Source organism: Sinocyclocheilus anshuiensis, unplaced genomic scaffold, assembly GCF_001515605.1.
Source record: "Sinocyclocheilus anshuiensis isolate Anshui unplaced genomic scaffold, SAMN03320099.WGS_v1.1 scaffold821, whole genome shotgun sequence".
In the NCBI taxonomy this organism is placed as follows: domain Eukaryota; kingdom Metazoa; phylum Chordata; class Actinopteri; order Cypriniformes; family Cyprinidae; genus Sinocyclocheilus; species Sinocyclocheilus anshuiensis.
In genome coordinates this window covers 37,234-53,818 of record NW_015558606.1, presented here as the reverse complement: position 1 = coordinate 53,818, position 16,585 = coordinate 37,234, and the positions used below count along the sequence as shown (strand labels likewise).

Below are 16,585 nucleotides of genomic sequence, written 5' to 3'. Positions count from 1 at the left end.
TACACCTAGGATGCCTTGAGGGTGAGTAATTTATGGGCTAATTTTCATTTTTGGGTGAACTAACCCTTTAAATTATTAGACAAAATATTTAATAACAGCAGGTGAAGGTCATTAATGACCACCTCTGTTTATATATGTCATTCTAATATGCTGATTTAGTGTGAAGACTCTTTGATAAATTGAATGTTTAAAAGAACAGCATTTATTTGAAATAGAAATAATTATAAATGTCTAATTTACTATCACTTTTCATATTTCTTTCTACCAGTTTAATGCTTCCTTACTGAATAAAAGTTTTAATTTCTAATATATATATATATATATATATTACTGACCCCAAAATTCTAAACAGAAGTGATTAGTTTACTTTCCACCAGTGTTTACATCAACTTCAGGCCTGAACTGTAATTTTTGCTACATGTAAATCAGGGAATTAAGCGTCGCAGTCCGGTGACAGGCTGTGAAGAGTTTTTCTACCCACCCTGGAAGAGGAGAATGTTCCGCTGGTTGGTCAGCTTTCCCATCTGCATCCTCTGTCTTTGCTTCGTCTGCTTGGCCATGTTTATCTGCCTGGAACTTCAAGTAGGGATACTCAACTTTTGTTACAAAACTTGCTACAACATGTTATTTCAAATAAAGTCTGCAAAGAAGTTTCAAATATATTTGTCTTCCATATTCAACTGAACATTGTTTCTAGAATTTCTGGATTCATGACTGGTGTCTCTTACAGGAATTTGTCATGGAAACAAAGGAGTTGCCAAGCATATGTAGATTTATTCCAAAAATTCTTCTGGCTATAACTGTTACTGTATGTGATGAAGTGTACAAGAAAATAGCTCTCTGGCTCAATGATATGGGTAAGACTTAAATCAGCTTATAACATAATAACATTTACAACATTGTGTATTTTCATTACACAATATGTGTTACTGAATTTAGCCTGATTGGGAGAAAATTTGGGTCATTAAATTAGCAGCAAACTTGCATTTTTGGTTATTTCACAGCTTGTTTGTTCATTAAAGTTTTTCCCTCAGTGACACCTGTTTGTTCATTTTTCAATTTTAACAGAAAATTACAGACTTCAAAGCACTTATGACAATAATCTTATCCTCAAGACTGTTTTTGTAAGTTTAATGCTTTATTTCATGTATTTATATATACCAGGAGATGCTCAATTTATTATTGTATCAGCATACTGTAAAAACTGAATTTGATGAATTTATAAAGTATTGTGCATATCTGTAATGTTTAAAAATGTTCTGCATTTTAAAGTTTCAGTTCATAAATTCTTACCTCAGCCTTTTCTACATCGGATTTTATCTCAAAGACATGGAGCGGTTAAAAGAGGTAATACACAGATGACAGAATAATGCTAAAGTAACAAGGTTATGAATGAACAAGTCATTCTGTACCCCAGACAAAAAATGACTCTCTTTAATTTACAGATGCTGGCAACGTTGTTGATCTTCCGCCAATTTCTACAAAATATCAAAGAAGTGTTGCAGCCGTATCTCTATGAGCACCATAAATTAGGTGCTCTGAGGACATTATGGGACTTAATTCAAACCATGCTCCTGAACTATAGGCATTTGATAATGCAAAGGATACGACTGACTTGCCAAGCCAGTCTGGATGTGAATAAAAATGGCACACCTCCAGAACAATCGGAGAAGAGAGAGAGAAGGAGTTTAATCGCCAGCTACAGAGTTCTCAAAACAGAGGAAGGGGATGGTGATGCTGGACTAAAGCAAAGGAAGGTCAGCTTCACCGAGAAGGTGGAATACAAAGACAAGGTTGTGGAAGCACAGACCAGCCTACAGGACGATGGCAGTCCTACCCTTGTGGAGGAAGGAACGGATCCATCCTTAATATTTGATATACGTGATGATGACGATGATGATGACAGAGAATTGGATGATTCTCTGAGTAAACCTCAAGGACCCCAGAGAAGAAAGACCAAATCTGCTGGGGAAAACAACAGCTTGGAAAAGAAAATGTCCTGGATGGATCCTCCAGAGGAGACTGAATCTACTGTTTTGACCCAACCGGAGATTGAAAGTTGCATGCTAACTTACGAGGTCTGTGCCTCCTCCACCTAGATCGTTGGTCTGACCAGCTGGTGTCATTGTTAACAATACAAGTTTAGAAATGCTATTTTTCTTACTTGTTTGCTACTTTCTGAACCCAATGTCTGGTGTACTAACTATCAAAAACAAGACCATTTTCTTTTATTTCGACTTGCAGGATACTCTTCAAGATTACCAGGAAATGTTCATACAGTTTGGCTACGTCGTGCTCTTCTCCTCTGCATTTCCTCTGGCAGCCATGTGTGCCCTGATAAACAACATTGTAGAAATCCGAAGCGATGCTTTAAAACTTTGCACAGGCCTCCAGAGACCCTTTGGGCAAAGGGTTGAAAACATTGGACAATGGCAGGTCAGGAGATCCATTCAGAATAATTACTTAATAAATAATTTATAGCGGATTGTATTTTGTGTTTGTTGAACTTGTTCTTTTGCTTTTGTTTGTTCTTAAAATTTGAACAGACCACAATGGAGGCAATGGGTCTGATCGCAATAATTGTGAACTGTTACCTTATTGCCCAGTGTGGACAGCTGCAACGACTCTTCCCCTGGTTGAGCCCTGAGATGGCCATCATCTCTGTCATAGTGCTAGAGGTAAGAGAGAAGTAATATCATTCCATAGAAAAAAAAACTGCAAAAAAAGTTTGTGGTCAGTATGATTTTTTTTTAATTTGTAAGGAGTATTTTTAAATAAGAATATGCTCAACAAGGCTGCATCATATTTGATTAAAAATAGAATAAAAACAGTAATATTGTGAAGTATTTCATTTTAAAATAACTGTTCAGTATATTTTAACACCTAATTTATTCCTGTGATGGCAAAGCTGAATTTTCAGCACATTCCTCAAGTCATCAGTGTCACATGATGCTTGAGAAATTATTATAATATGCTGATTTGCTGCTCAAGGAACATTTCTTCTTATTATTATTATATGTTGTTCTGCTTAATATTTTTGTTAAAACCATGATCAAGTTCAAAAGAACAGGACTTAGAGATATTTTGTAACACTGTAAATGTCTTCTGATAAATTCTTGCTGAATGAAAGTATTAGTATTATCTAGTGTATATATATGTGTATAACAAATCTAAAGCTTGAATAAATTATGAATAAAGTGTAGTAAATTGAATGTGACTCTTTCTCATATGGTTTTCAGCACTTTGCCATTCTGCTCAAATATATAATTCATGTTGCAATTCCTGATATTCCAAACTGGGTGGCAGATGAGATGGCCAAACTTGAATACCAGCGGAGAGAAGCTCTCAAGGTAGCACAGCACATGATGAGCATAGACTAACAATATCCAAAGAATTTTAATGTATAGATATTAATATTTCATGTCATAACCCGTAAATACTAAATAGATTCTACAACTTGGTTTTGTCCAATGAAATTAAAAATAAAACATTAAAATGTCTTTTTAATGGTTCTAACATCACAGTGAGATGAAAAAATCTTGGTTTGTGAAGTTAAATTGGCTTGGTGATTGTTTTTGTATCAGAAACATGAACGGCTCGCTCAACAGCACCAGCAGCAGCAGAAACGGAGGAAGTCTGAAGATGAAGAGGAGCATCAGAAAATGGCAGAGGAATTGGCACGACAAGACAGTGAGCAAGACAAGTCCGATCTGAATGGAGGTGAGGACCATCACCATGAAAAAAGCCCAGGGGCCAAATTCAGCTCTGGAGGAAATAAACTCAAGAGACCCAGCTCCCTTTTAGGCAACAATAATGTAATGAAACTTAAACAGATAATCCCACTTCAGGGTAAATTCACCTCTACCACTTCTCCCACAAGCGGTGAGGCCAAACTTCCAGGTTTTCTAAAGTTCCTCAAATCCCAAGAGTTAAAAAAGGAAGCCGCTGCAGCAGTTGCACAAGCAGCTACACATGGGAGCCACGAGAAAACACAGTCTCCCAGCAAGTCCTTCAATCCAGGCAAACTCTTCAACTTTGGGAAAGAAAATCCATGTACTGGTGCTGGTTCAGAACGGCAAGCGAAACCAGAAGATGCCTCAAGGGCCACTAATGCACAACACACAAATAATGACCAAAACCCTTCATAAGAAGAGCTTCTAGCTGAGGTTGAAAAGAGTGAAAGCTCGGACTTTGGTAATATTCCTTCAAAAAATCAGTGAATGAGATACTATTCAGTTAATATATAGCACTGATTGTACTGCTTAACATTTGCTTAAATGTGATAAAGCAACCATGTAGTAAGTGGAACTGCATGTCAAAAATCATTATATAGATCTCCATATAGTTTACTCACTGAAAGTGGCATGCTAAATCACCTGCATGATAAAATCAGTTTAGGTGGCATGGGCAAGCAAGAAAGGACATTTGAATGAGCACTGTAAATGTATAGAATTTCTATTTTTCTACGCATTATTATTTTTCTTATATGAAACAGTAAATACGACAATCTAAAAATTATGTGTTGTCCTTGCTGATTTTGATCTTATTAGTGGGAACCCATAATGCAATAAAATGGAATTACTGTGAAAAGAAATGTAAAAAATGCTATATCAGACACAATATTCACCAAGTTACTTCACAGCCTGTTTTTTTTACTTTTGTACTATTATCATAATGCAAATTAAATGCACATACAATTGCTTATAAAAATTAACTATGCTAAAATAAAATGTGATACAAAACATGACAAACTTTTTTTATTTGTGTATTGATTTTATTTTTTTTAAACTAGTCAGAACGATCAGAATAGAATCTGATAATGACAAATGTAGTTTTCATTTGTATATTATTTTAGATTTGTTTTTACTTGCCACCTATACTTCCTGTCCCAAATTGATTACTTATATGAAGTATGCTGATGTTGTTTAAAAAAAAGTAAACAGTAAAAAAAAACAGTAAATGCTCTGATCAGAGTGTAACAGTGCATAAAGCAGAACCTTTGACATGAATGTACTCAACTGCTAATATGAAGATGGATAAGATCCATTAAATTGAATTTAAAAAAATAATATTCAATGAAGTCTTTCAGCGCCATTGCCCATTAATTTCTTTAATTTGACAGATATTTTAAATAGAAACCCAAAAGCTCTACTGCCCAGTTGACATTCAACTGAGATTCAATTCAAAGGTAAATCAAAGTAACTGTCCGGTCAGAGTCTCAATGTGTCAGGGATTTTCGTCCTTTGAGCATTCGGCGCAGGATTACTTCAATCCCACCTGGAGTGCTAATTCTTTTGATCCACCCATGGGTCCTTTTTCGTTTGATGTTCTTCGGCTGATATTCTGTCCCACGTTTGACTGTGCGGACTTGTTGATAGTGCCAGAGTTGCTGCTGGAAAACACAGGCTCCCTCTGCTTTGGTGTTCAGGGTTCCTTGCAGGACAGTTTTCTGCTCGGTTCCATTCCTTGGCAGAACCAAGGAACTGATAGAGCGTAGTTGACTGCTGCTGAATATGATAGAGTGAGGGCCATTACTCCTGAAAGTGAATTAGAACATAATGTAAAATATTTACACATGCATGGCATGGACTGTCCATGAGTCCTGAAGACTAAAAGTCTTCCGCCAAACTCAGTGGCAGATTGACAATATACAGGTGAATTTGTACACTGGTGTGACATGCATGACAAATGTAAAATTAAAAGTAATATGAATAAAAACACATTGTCGCTCTTAAAAGGAAAGAGATTTAGCATTTATTGTAAAGTAACTATATCATTACACTCGTGTATTGTTTTTCACCGTATTTTTGTGTTAGCTATGTTTAGTTGTGGTTTTGCAATATATTCCAATTAGATTAATGCCATTAATATTTTATTGGGTCTATGGCAAAGCTATTATTGATGTGAGTTTTTCGCTAACGCTGGTGGTTAAATTCACAATCAAAGAAATGTTCAGCAAACTAATTTAACATTTTTTTTTTTAATAAAGGAGCGATGCCACATACCAACACAAACTCTGAGCCCCCGAAAAGCGCAAAAATGTTGTTCGTAACGTGTTCATTTCGGCTACTGCTTCCCTCCATCAATATCACACCAAAGTCATCACACGCCTTGCCCTTGCGTCTCTTCTTCTTCTTCTTCTTGTACGATTTTATGGCGGTTGACAAGCCAACTTATGGTGTATTACCGCCACCAACTGGACTGGAGTGTGAAGCATTAACGGGAAAGAGGGAAAAAGGAACCCCAAAAAAAACAAAAAAACCCAATTCCATAAATAAATAAAACAACCGGGTTGCCAAGTTGTCACAGTAAAATGCTTATATTCTCCCTAGAAAGAAGAAATGAGGGAAATGCTTTAGAAAGTGCGAGTACAAACCATCTGTAATGTTGTTTTTAAAATCATTAATAAAATATCTATGTATTTCTGTGTGAAAATAAAAACAGTGGGGTTCGTCTACAGGTGGAAAAAAGTTAATTGCTAACTGCATTGCTTAAGTGTTTTACGCAGGACTTGGCAACACGATCCTCCAGCGTGGTTTACAATAGCTTGTACCTGACTACAGATGTCTTGCAGAGTCCATATACATATTGTCGAAGGTGCTTATGTTTTTCCATGTGCTCTTGGTGTTGTGTGGCAGTAACGCTCCAAATTTATTTTAAGGCCAAGGCTGCATGTTTTTAAGATGTGTTTATTATGATTATGGGACATGTATACTAGCTAAATATAATAAATAATATAGATGTAAACTGTGCATCACCAGCTCAATTATAACAACATTTATTTCAGATGTGCAAAGACAACTACCCAGCATAGAATGCCCTTTTACATTTATCCAATAATTCATAGTTAATTTCAATTTTCGTAAACTTATAGGCATTTCTCCCAACTCCAGCGTCTCTTCTTCTGGTGCACGACTGGCAGGAATTTTTCAAATCTCACTACTGCCCCCTTGAAGTCAAACTCGGAATAACATAAGCGCAGCATATGCGTTTTATTTACTTATTTTTATTACAAAAACAAAAACTGTTGGTAATGTATCCATGCATGGATGCTTTACAGAAATACGGTGTACTAAACCCTTAGTGAACTTTAAAACGATTCTGCGGTTGGGGAGTGAACTCACTGGTTTTGAGCGCTGCGCAGCCGGAAGCGGAAGTGTGTGTGTGTGTGTGTGTGTGTGTTCAGTAAACGTTCTGCTAGCTTCACGAACCACCACGCAAATTCTGCAGCCAACTGTCGCTTAATTATTTGTACAAACCTCTGAGGTACAGCAATTTCAGCAGCCAAGATGTTCAACAGAATGACAAGTTTATGGATGGGTGATGTAAGAAATGGTTTTTTGTTAACTTTTCTTCGATAACTCGGCGAGTAAGTTATGTAGATTAGAAAGCAGCAGCATGTGGGTTCGGCTCGATGTTGCGCAAGCACGGCCAACAGGCCACTCAAATACTCAATAAACTGGAGAAATAAATGCTGAATGTACACCGAATTAAAATAATATTCTAGCACATTTGTAAACACAGTGCTAATTAACGGTAGTTTTTTTTTTTTCAAGTTTATTGTCGACAGGCCTCATATTTGCATATGTGCTTTTGTGTCGTAGTGTAAATAATGGGACAAACTACATAATCGTGTTATGATTTCGAGTTGGGCAACTAAACCGGGTGTAGTGTACTAAACTGTACGTGAAGTCAACTTGTCTACGTCACAGACGCCCGCGCTGTAACCGGGCACGTGACGCAGAACTCTGAACTTTCCTTTTCTCTGCTTGCTTCTGTAAATCATTAACATGGTGTTTGTTTAAAATATGCTGACAGGCCATTAATCCCACTATTTGTTTTACAGTTAGACCCATACATGGATGAAAACTTCATTAAGCAAGCTTTCAGCACTATGGGAGAGACTGCATACGGTGTCAAAATAATTACACATCGAGTTACCGGGTAAGATTACATCTCTAAATAAAGTGCAGAAGCTGGCTTCCAGAAGTAAAAAGCCCATCAAGCAGATACTTTGTTTTTAATTCTTTAAAGACAAGCCTGCTGTGAGGTTGTTAACCTTTTCTTTTAATATTAGTTTTTAACAGCAGTATTCCGGTGAAAAACTACATTACCCATAAATCTCCACCAATCAGAGAATCTCAATAAGCAAATCATGCCAAAAGAGCTTTTTAGTACCCACATACTCCCATGAAGCATTGCGTTTTTTGCAATAAACATAAAATATATTGTTTCCCTATATAATCAACATCTTTAAATGAATAGTTTTATATTTCTCGATCGTTTTTCATTTTATTGTCATTCACAATGCTTCATGGGATTGTAGTTCATTCCCTCATTAAAGCTAATAAGTATGCAGCCTTGTACCTTTGTCTTTTTGCCTGATTTTCAAATACAAATTTTTGCTTCAAATCGAAGTTTGTCATGCATTGATTAATCTCATAGCTGGTTGGTTTGGTTCATGGCTTATAAGATGAGCCAGGTTTTGTCTTTTGTGTGAGTTTGTTGACAGAAATCATTGAATATTCTCTTCTGTGTTTCCTCAGAGGCTCGGCTGGATACTGTTTTGTGGAGCTGGCAGATGAGGCCAGTGTTGACCGTTGTGTGCAGAGGCTTAATGGGAAGCTGGTTCCAGGATCGAATCCGGTAAGATGCCAAACTTGCACCCATTAAATTGTGTAGTTTTGGCATCTGTATTTGATTTCAGTACATTCATATATATATATATATATATATATATTATAGGAAGGTATAACCAGCATGGCCCCCACCTGATATGAGACATTTCAGTTATTACTCCAGATATTAATAGTGATGGGCAAGTTACAGAGCTCAATTTCTTCCCTAAGGAAGGTGGTTGAGGGTGTTTTTAAAATGACTTTGTTTGAAGCTGGTGAATAAACTCTGTTAGGAACTAGCTGACGAATGGGATAAAGCCAGTACTGATTGGTGGAGGTATGTGGAAATAACAGCTTCCTTACTCAAATAATATAACTCTATTTGTCAGCGAATTGTCTCCATACTACAGGCAAAGTGTCATTTGATTTGCTCAGTGGTTGTATTTTGTTTGCATTTCAGCCCAGGAAGTTCAAGCTAAACTACGCAACATATGGGAAAAGGCCAGAGCCTGGGTAAGAAGACCATGTCCAGAAAACCATTTTAGTTGCTGATCTCTTGTTGAGAAACCAAAGAGAAAGTAGCTGCTTTTTTGTAGTTAAATATGACATTTTTAGTTGTGGTGGTTTCTTTCACTTTACATAGCTCACTTTCTTCCTCAGCCCAGAATTTTCTGTCTTTGTTGGAGATCTCACGTCAGATGTGGAAGACTACCAGCTTCATCAGTTCTTTCTGAAAAAATTCCCTTCATGCAAAGGAGCCAAAGTTGTCACTGATCCTTATGGGAACTCCAGGTATGAAATGTTTCAGCCGCCAACTCTGTGCTGCATAACCTTGCTTGGCTTTCTCTGACAGTTTGATCACCTGAGGTTGACCACAGATGAACTAGATGAGGTCTCCTTTACCTTTTATTTTATATTTTTTTAAGAGCTTATTTTCAGTCGATACTCTTTACCCTCCCTCTCCTAAAAAGGGCCAGACAATACATGGATGTGATTTGCCGTTGTTACAAATCTGCTAAAACTATTGTTTTCCCCATATAGGGTAAGCAAGAGCAACTCACAATTGAAGTGATGCTACTTCATGTTAAAAGTAAAAGAGAAGTTTCAGTTCTACCATCAAATTAATTATTACTTTCTGAATACATATTGAAATAAGCATATACTGCATGATGAGGCGCATGAAGAGTGAGGGAGCAGTTGCTGATGATCTAGTTTTTTCAAATGTACAGGGGTTATGGCTTTGTGAAGTTTAGCGACGAGAACGAACAGAAGAAAGCCCTCGAGGAGTTTCAGAACGCATCAGGCCTGGGAGGAAAACCCATCAGGATAAGCATTGCCGTCAACAAAGGGTACCTTTCATTTGAATTTTATTTTTGTTATTGCTACTTAAGTTTTATATGGTCAATGAGACTTAGTCCTGATAAGTAAACTCTAACCTCACAAATCCACATGAAATCTCACCATATTCTTTCTTTTTTCATTTTAGCAATAAACCAAGCAGTTACCACAACCAGAATAACAGCTACAACACCAACTATCAACAGCAGTATTATCAACAGCCCTACAACAATTACTATCCTCAGTGGGGTTATGATCAGTACAGCAGTTATAACTACGGCTATAACCCATATGCTACCCCCCCTCCAGGGCCACATGGAATGATGGGACCACCCCCACCCATGGGGATGCCCCCCATGGCCCCTGACATGCAGGGATCCACAGAGGTATTTTAATAGTGATTGATGAAGATAAGTAGTGTTTTTTAAATATAAATCCAAACCATTTTTATTCTGGAATTGACCTTTTTTGTATTGCTTCAGCAGTCACATGATGGCACTGAGGATGTTGAGGACCCAGCTGAAGGTAATATTTCGTTACATTTAATTTGACTGTTTAATTGACCAAATTGTTGATGAGAGCGAGTTCACACATCAGTAATTACTCACCATCTTCTTCTCCCTCAGACCCAAACCCACAGGTGGATGTGGATACATTAAATAGGCAATACATGGAGTGCAGTGAGGAGCTGTACGATTCGCTCATGGATTGCCACTGGCAGCCATTGGACTGTGTCACATCTGAAATTCCTATGATGAACGGTTCCTGACTCTGAACCAATCACCGTCCAGGATTATTATACTTTGTGAAGGAACATGCCTTTTTATAATGATCTGAGAAAGTTTTTCAGAGAATGTTTTTTCTCCTTTTCAGCCTTTTATTTGGAGCTTCATTCGAACAGGAACGATGCTTTCTTCGTGTGTGTCCATCACCTTTTTTCTTTTTTTTCAAAGTTAGGTAGTTATGGTTTTGTTGAACAGGTTTTTTAAAGATGGATGGAAAGAATCTTCTTCAGTACTAATGTAATTTTTAATCAGGAGTTATTCCTACTCTTGCCTTATTAAACTTTTCCATTAGAAATTTGAAGCATGCCTTTTTGTGTATCCAAATAAGCGTCTCTTATATACACCCCTTTTTTGTCTGTTGTGAGGCCACTGATGGTTTTTCATTTGTGAAAGCTTTGTTCAAGAGATGGTTCTTGTTTAGAGATGTTTGAAAAATGAGACAACTGCATAAAAATGTATACCACACCACACTGACCCAGGATTATATTCTGTCTTTAAATTACATATGCATTTGGGCATAAATGAATCACAAGTTTCTTATTTAAGGCTGAGCTTTCCAGAAATTCTGTGAGTATTTTTGTAATAAAAAACTAATTGGGAAGAACCTAATAAATCAATATGAGGTCTCATTTGTGTCTTCATTTGTTATATAATCACGGTTTTATGTTTGAAACCAGTTTTGTATTAATGTTAAAACTTCCCAAAGATATTTAAACTTGAACCTGACACATTTTGAAATCATTAAACATATAGTTCACCCTAAAATGGAAATTCACAATTTACTCAACCTCATGTTGTTCCAAACCTGTATGGCATTCTTTCCTCTGTGGAACACAAAAGAATTTAGAAAGTCAGTGACATACAAACAACTGAAAATCGTACAAAACGTCATACAGGTATGAATGAAATTTTTAGGTGAGCTATCCCTTGAAGAGTGTTCTCGACCATGATATTACATTTTTCATTTTCAGGGTCTCTGTGAGAATTTAGTAAGCATGCATGAAGGAACAATATAAAGACCAGCAATTTTGATAATTTATCAAATGTACATGCTGTACTGGCAGAGACACAGGATATTCTGTGAGTTTCAATGGTACACTGCAGCACCACTACATGTAATTAGTCCAAATTCTGCTCAAGTTTTCTCTAGTTGATCTCATTAGCATTAGTTTCACACAGTGCCTCAGATGTCTGTGTCTGGTTGCTCTGTAGACAAAACTCCCACCCCTGGCCTCCCAGGGCAGTACCAACTAGGTCCAAGTCGGTACCAGCCCTGATACAACACTCTCCAGCTCAAACAACCCAGGGCACCTCCCAAAAGCTGAGTAGGAAACTGGGGGAAGTAAGCCAGCAGGCAGAGCAGCAGGAACACCCAGAGACTCAACAGCAGGACGCAGAACAGGAAGAGGATACGCAGCGGGCCTCCAGAGGGTCCACCCAGGCTCAGGTAGGGCCCAAACACTGCAGTCTCCTCAGCTAGAAGCAGGCAGCACAAACACAGTAGGAGGGCATCTTCAGATACTTCATAGCCACGCCACAACATACCAGAGCGGACACAGGCCTCCTTTGTTTCATCTTCTCGTAAAAGCAGTAAAGGTTGATCTCCATTGGTCCCTGAAGCCAAGTCAAGAGTGGAACTGAGGGGCTCATAGCAGCTCCCGGTGGCATTTTCCAACAGACAAAGCAGTTTGCGGAAGCCCAGCCACAGTCCACCTGCCACAGCTAGCCGAGAAAGGTGTCGCAGGGAAAGTGTGAGAGAGCGACGAACTGAGAAAGACAGGACGAAGACAAAAGAGCCAACAAAGATGCAGGTCCAGCCCCAACCTGAGCGCAGGAAGACCCTAAAAATGAATGGTGAATGACATATTGCTGTATTAATATTGAGCACAGTGTTTTGTATCCTATATTCTTTTTGCACTCATTTGCAAGAATACTGTGTTTGCATCCAAATATGCATACTTTCCTTACTATATTGAGGTGAAAACCACCAGTATGTAAAAAGAGTAGCATGTCCAGTTTTACAGTATTCATAAAACAGTAGGTGTATCCGGATGACCTACTACTTCTGGCAAGATTCTGAAATGCACCATCGGTGGACACTTTACTATTCCATGAGGTCAAAGATGATGATTTGTAGATCACATGATGAATGGATGTCTGGCCCTGTGAATCACTATTGATCTAATTATCAAATTAGATAACCACGGGTTATCAAACCTGTCCTGGAGGCCCCTCTCAGCACTGCAATGATCTACTTTGTGAGAAAAGCCCTACATACATTCTATAACTGACCTCTTAACCCTCTGGTATTGTTCGAAAAAATATATATATTTTTTTTTTTAAATCGCTACTTTATCGGATGACCTATGTGACCACAAAAAAAATAAAATAAAAAAAAGTGTGGACTTGATTTGAAAAAGCTAAATGGTCGTTAAAAAATATAGTCACACTTGTGTTTTTCATGGTCAAAAATGACCGCCATTGGAAACGAATGGGAAATAAGCAAAAATACAGAGATTTTTTTGTGTGTACAATCTACAAATCATTCACGTTGCAGAAAAAAAGTGCACAGCATTGAAGGGGTGACACTCTAAAATATCAAGAGTGCAAAAAATTAAGTATTTATGTCTAAAAACAACTAGAGAATTTATAAGCCTTTTATACAGAGCTCTGTAGGAATCTAGTGGCTAAACCATAGAATTTCAGATGTTTTTCTTTTTTTTACTCCCACCAAATGGAACTAATCTGCCTTCAAAAATTGGATTTTAAAGTCATTGTCTCTATTTTAACATGAAATACTGCCATAATTGAAAAGTAGTAGAAAAATATTAGAACATTGTTTTTGTATTAGTTTCAATGGGAAAAAAATTATCATAAATATTAAATAGTACCATGAAATTCTCTCAAAATACAAAATAAAAAAATATTATCGAACAAAAATATATTACATTGATTTCACTGAAAATAAAAAAAAAGTTTCATTTCAGGTGTCCGCAAACAACACAAGTGTGACTCCCAAATGAACAATACCAGAGCGTTAATGGTGAAAAAGTTATTACTCAAAATTAAATTCAGACATAATACTCTTTTCACATACTGTTTTTCGCCTACTATATTGTAGGAAAGTAGGCATATTTGGATGCACCCTCAATCTTTATGAGTGAGTCATTGTATCATTCACTCAACTGATTAATTCAAAAACACTGATTTATTCAGGAACGCTATAAAAACTGAATCAGGTTAGACGCCATCGTGAATTTAACATGGATGAAAACGACACTGTGAGGGATAGACTTTACAATGGCATGCACTGTATAAAGGCCTAGATGACATCATTTTCACAACGCACAACTTTCAAAACTGGTTTATGGAGTTTTTGTCTACTAAAAGTTTATTCCGGAAAGACGTTTTGTCAGCTGAACAACTGGTATGTTGTTAAACAACAGTACACAATCCACTGAATGCACTGTCTATACCTTGTGATAACCTGTAGCATGAGGCCGCGAAACAACAGCACTGGTGTGGTATTACTTGATTGAATATTCATTTGCACAGATTTGCATTTTTGCGGCTTACCTGTAGAGAAAATGCGTCCTCTTTGCAAAGACACTATAACGGGAAACCCATAGGTTCAGGAGGGGCCCAAATAAAAGCAATGCTGACAGCAACAAATGAAAATGACGTCGAAATGATGCGTTGCCAAGAAGTCCAGCTGCCAGGTCAGTAATGACCACAAGGACAGAGTTTAGAAACATTTGTATTGTTTCCTTAACCATACCAGTGAACTTCAGATAATATGGATTGGTTGTTCTTAAAGTCCAGTTTCTTTCAGAATCCAACAAAAACTTCCTCAGTGACAGCTGCAATGTGTTGTAAAATTCGCCTGATGTAAATGTTAATAAAAACAAACACAATTTATGTAAGCTTGTCCAGTGATTAACTGTTTGAAAAAGGATTATCTCATTCACTGGAATCACTTTTCTGGCAATGTATGTTGTAAATATGCTTCTGTAATCTGTACATCTGTCACATATACTGCTGCATTTAATCCAGGTATACAAATGGCATGTGCTACTTTAGTAGTTTCCTCTTCTTACACTCTGTGTCCTTTAACGTTCAAGAGATTTTCATGGCCTAGCTCTCCTATCTGTATCTTTCCGGGATCTGCACTCCCCGCTTTATGTTCTTGCAGCCAACAACTTCCGTTTACTCCTTGCATCCAAGAGAAAGAAAATCCTGTTCATTCCTGATTTCCATGTTCTTTGTATCCGTGGGACTCTTTCATTTCTCTAGCAGCACCACTGCTCTAACAGAGGGTCTCTTGCACCTTTCACATGGCCCACTCGCTCCCCACCCCCTCAGAACAGAAAAAGAAATGTTGTCGCCTTCTGTATGTTGGTGTTGGCGGGTGTCATGTTGCAATTAGACAGTTCTGTGTGAAAACGCCTTGTAACCAAATGATTGCTGCTCAAAAAAACTGGACAAAAATGACAAATGTGCATGAATGTTCACAACAGCTAATATGAATTTCATTAACTCTTTAAACCTCTTGATTATGACACATTTTTGGTTCTCTTTTCAGTGGATGAGCAGAAAGTAGTGCTCTTAAAATGTCAGTGGTTCACTGCTGTAGTTACACGCACAGTTACTGGGGTGCTTTTCAATTCAGCCATATTTAGCCTAACCTTTGTACTGTATCTTCATTCCTCTCTGCTGCTTTCTCCATTCTTAGATTCAGCTGTTGGTGCTGCCTGTCTCTGTCGATCACTGAGACCCTCTATGGTCTCCACTGTCTGCACCAACTACATTATCTTTTCAAACACCCATCTGCTCTTTCTCCCTGCTGTCTTTAATTAGCTCCATATTAAGATAAATATAGTGTCTTTGGTATGTGTTCTATGAGCATGTAATGTGTTCGTGGTGAAGTATTCCTGTGAATAAATGTATCCCTGTCCTATTGTTCTAGTTCTAAAAGGAAAGGCACGTCTATAAATCCTCAGTTAAAGGGGTTAATGTGATCATATAGTATTTTTAGTTCATGTTTAGATGAAGATTGTGGAACTTAAAAGGAATTATTAAATGTATTAAAAGGAAAAGCAACCTATAGGTCTAGACCTTAGTCAGGTTAGACGCCATAATTTAATTTTACTTGAATGAAAACGAGGCTGTGAGGGATAGATGGCTACTGAAAATCACTTCTAAAGATGTTTCATCAGACAAACAATCAGCATGTTGTTACGATTCATTTAACGAGCTGTGTCTCTCAAGTCTTGATGTCATTCCCGTTCAAATTAAAAATGTCGCTACCCTGACTAAATCTGCAGTTATTCAAAGCTCACACCATTATGATGTAAATACATGCAGTTTTATGTCCATACAATTATGAACATGTTTATGACCCCTTTAATAATGCATTAACTACAAAACTTCAACCTGATGATCACTTGACATCATTATGTAGCTTATTGATATCTGTATGATGTAATAAAACATTCTTGGCTAGAATATCACAGTGTTTATTAAAAGGTTTGGACAAACATTGTTTCAGTATATTAGTGAGGACATTGCATAGACTTCCATTGATTTTATATCAAGTTAATGATATTTTCTATCCCCTAACCCAAACCCGACCCCTTAACCTACTCATCACAGAAACATGTACAATACACTATATTTTGTCCTATTTATAAGCCTTTTTAACTAGTGAGGACCGCTAAAATGTCCTCACTATGGGTTGTCATATTTCAATATAAGTGAGGACATTTGGCTCTCACAAGTTAAACACACACACACACACACACACACACACACACACACACACACACACACACACACACACACACA

At 37.3% G+C, this 16,585-nt stretch overlaps 4 protein-coding genes across 7 annotated transcripts in view; 2 read left to right on the top strand and 2 right to left on the bottom strand.

Annotated features, from left to right (window-relative positions):
* Positions 1-4,737, top strand: part of LOC107680225 (anoctamin-8-like) — an 11,885-nt gene extending 7,148 nt beyond the window's left edge. For all 3 annotated transcript variants that reach the window (XM_016476025.1, XM_016476024.1, XM_016476026.1), the window contains exons 9-17: positions 430-582; positions 731-857; positions 1,069-1,124; positions 1,273-1,347; positions 1,446-2,078; positions 2,245-2,436; positions 2,547-2,678; positions 3,240-3,350; positions 3,585-4,737. In XM_016476025.1, the coding sequence (XP_016331511.1) occupies positions 430-582; positions 731-857; positions 1,069-1,124; positions 1,273-1,347; positions 1,446-2,078; positions 2,245-2,436; positions 2,547-2,678; positions 3,240-3,350; positions 3,585-4,148 (2,043 nt within the window). In that variant the 3' untranslated portion in view covers positions 4,149-4,737. The remainder of the gene's footprint in view (positions 1-429; positions 583-730; positions 858-1,068; positions 1,125-1,272; positions 1,348-1,445; positions 2,079-2,244; positions 2,437-2,546; positions 2,679-3,239; positions 3,351-3,584) is intronic.
* Positions 4,738-4,769: 32 nt separating this feature from the next.
* Positions 4,770-6,135, bottom strand: LOC107680228 (54S ribosomal protein L34, mitochondrial-like). Its single transcript, XM_016476030.1, has 2 exons — positions 6,006-6,135; positions 4,770-5,537 (listed from the first exon to the last, which is right to left on the bottom strand). The coding sequence occupies exons 1-2, from the start codon at positions 6,059-6,061 to the stop codon at positions 5,219-5,221; spliced, it is 375 nt and encodes a 124-aa protein (XP_016331516.1). The 5' UTR covers positions 6,062-6,135; the 3' UTR covers positions 4,770-5,218.
* Positions 6,136-7,168: 1,033 nt separating this feature from the next.
* Positions 7,169-11,326, top strand: LOC107680226 (tRNA selenocysteine 1-associated protein 1-like). Of its 2 annotated transcripts, none has more exons than XM_016476028.1 (9): positions 7,169-7,325; positions 7,847-7,944; positions 8,547-8,646; positions 9,079-9,131; positions 9,279-9,410; positions 9,848-9,967; positions 10,105-10,342; positions 10,442-10,481; positions 10,583-11,326. In XM_016476028.1, the coding sequence occupies exons 1-9, from the start codon at positions 7,290-7,292 to the stop codon at positions 10,723-10,725; spliced, it is 960 nt and encodes a 319-aa protein (XP_016331514.1). In that variant the 5' UTR covers positions 7,169-7,289; the 3' UTR covers positions 10,726-11,326. The 2 variants fall into 2 exon arrangements, with proteins under 2 accessions (XP_016331514.1, XP_016331513.1); XM_016476027.1 differs by having other exon boundaries at positions 7,170-7,325; positions 10,439-10,481.
* A 340-nt stretch (positions 11,327-11,666) lies between these two features.
* On the bottom strand, positions 11,667-15,083 carry LOC107680227 (fat storage-inducing transmembrane protein 1-like). Its single transcript, XM_016476029.1, has 2 exons — positions 14,318-15,083; positions 11,667-12,582 (listed from the first exon to the last, which is right to left on the bottom strand). Exons 1-2 carry the CDS (start codon positions 14,515-14,517, stop codon positions 11,925-11,927), a joined length of 858 nt encoding a protein of 285 aa, XP_016331515.1. The 5' UTR covers positions 14,518-15,083; the 3' UTR covers positions 11,667-11,924.
* Positions 15,084-16,585: the final 1,502 nt, after the last annotated feature.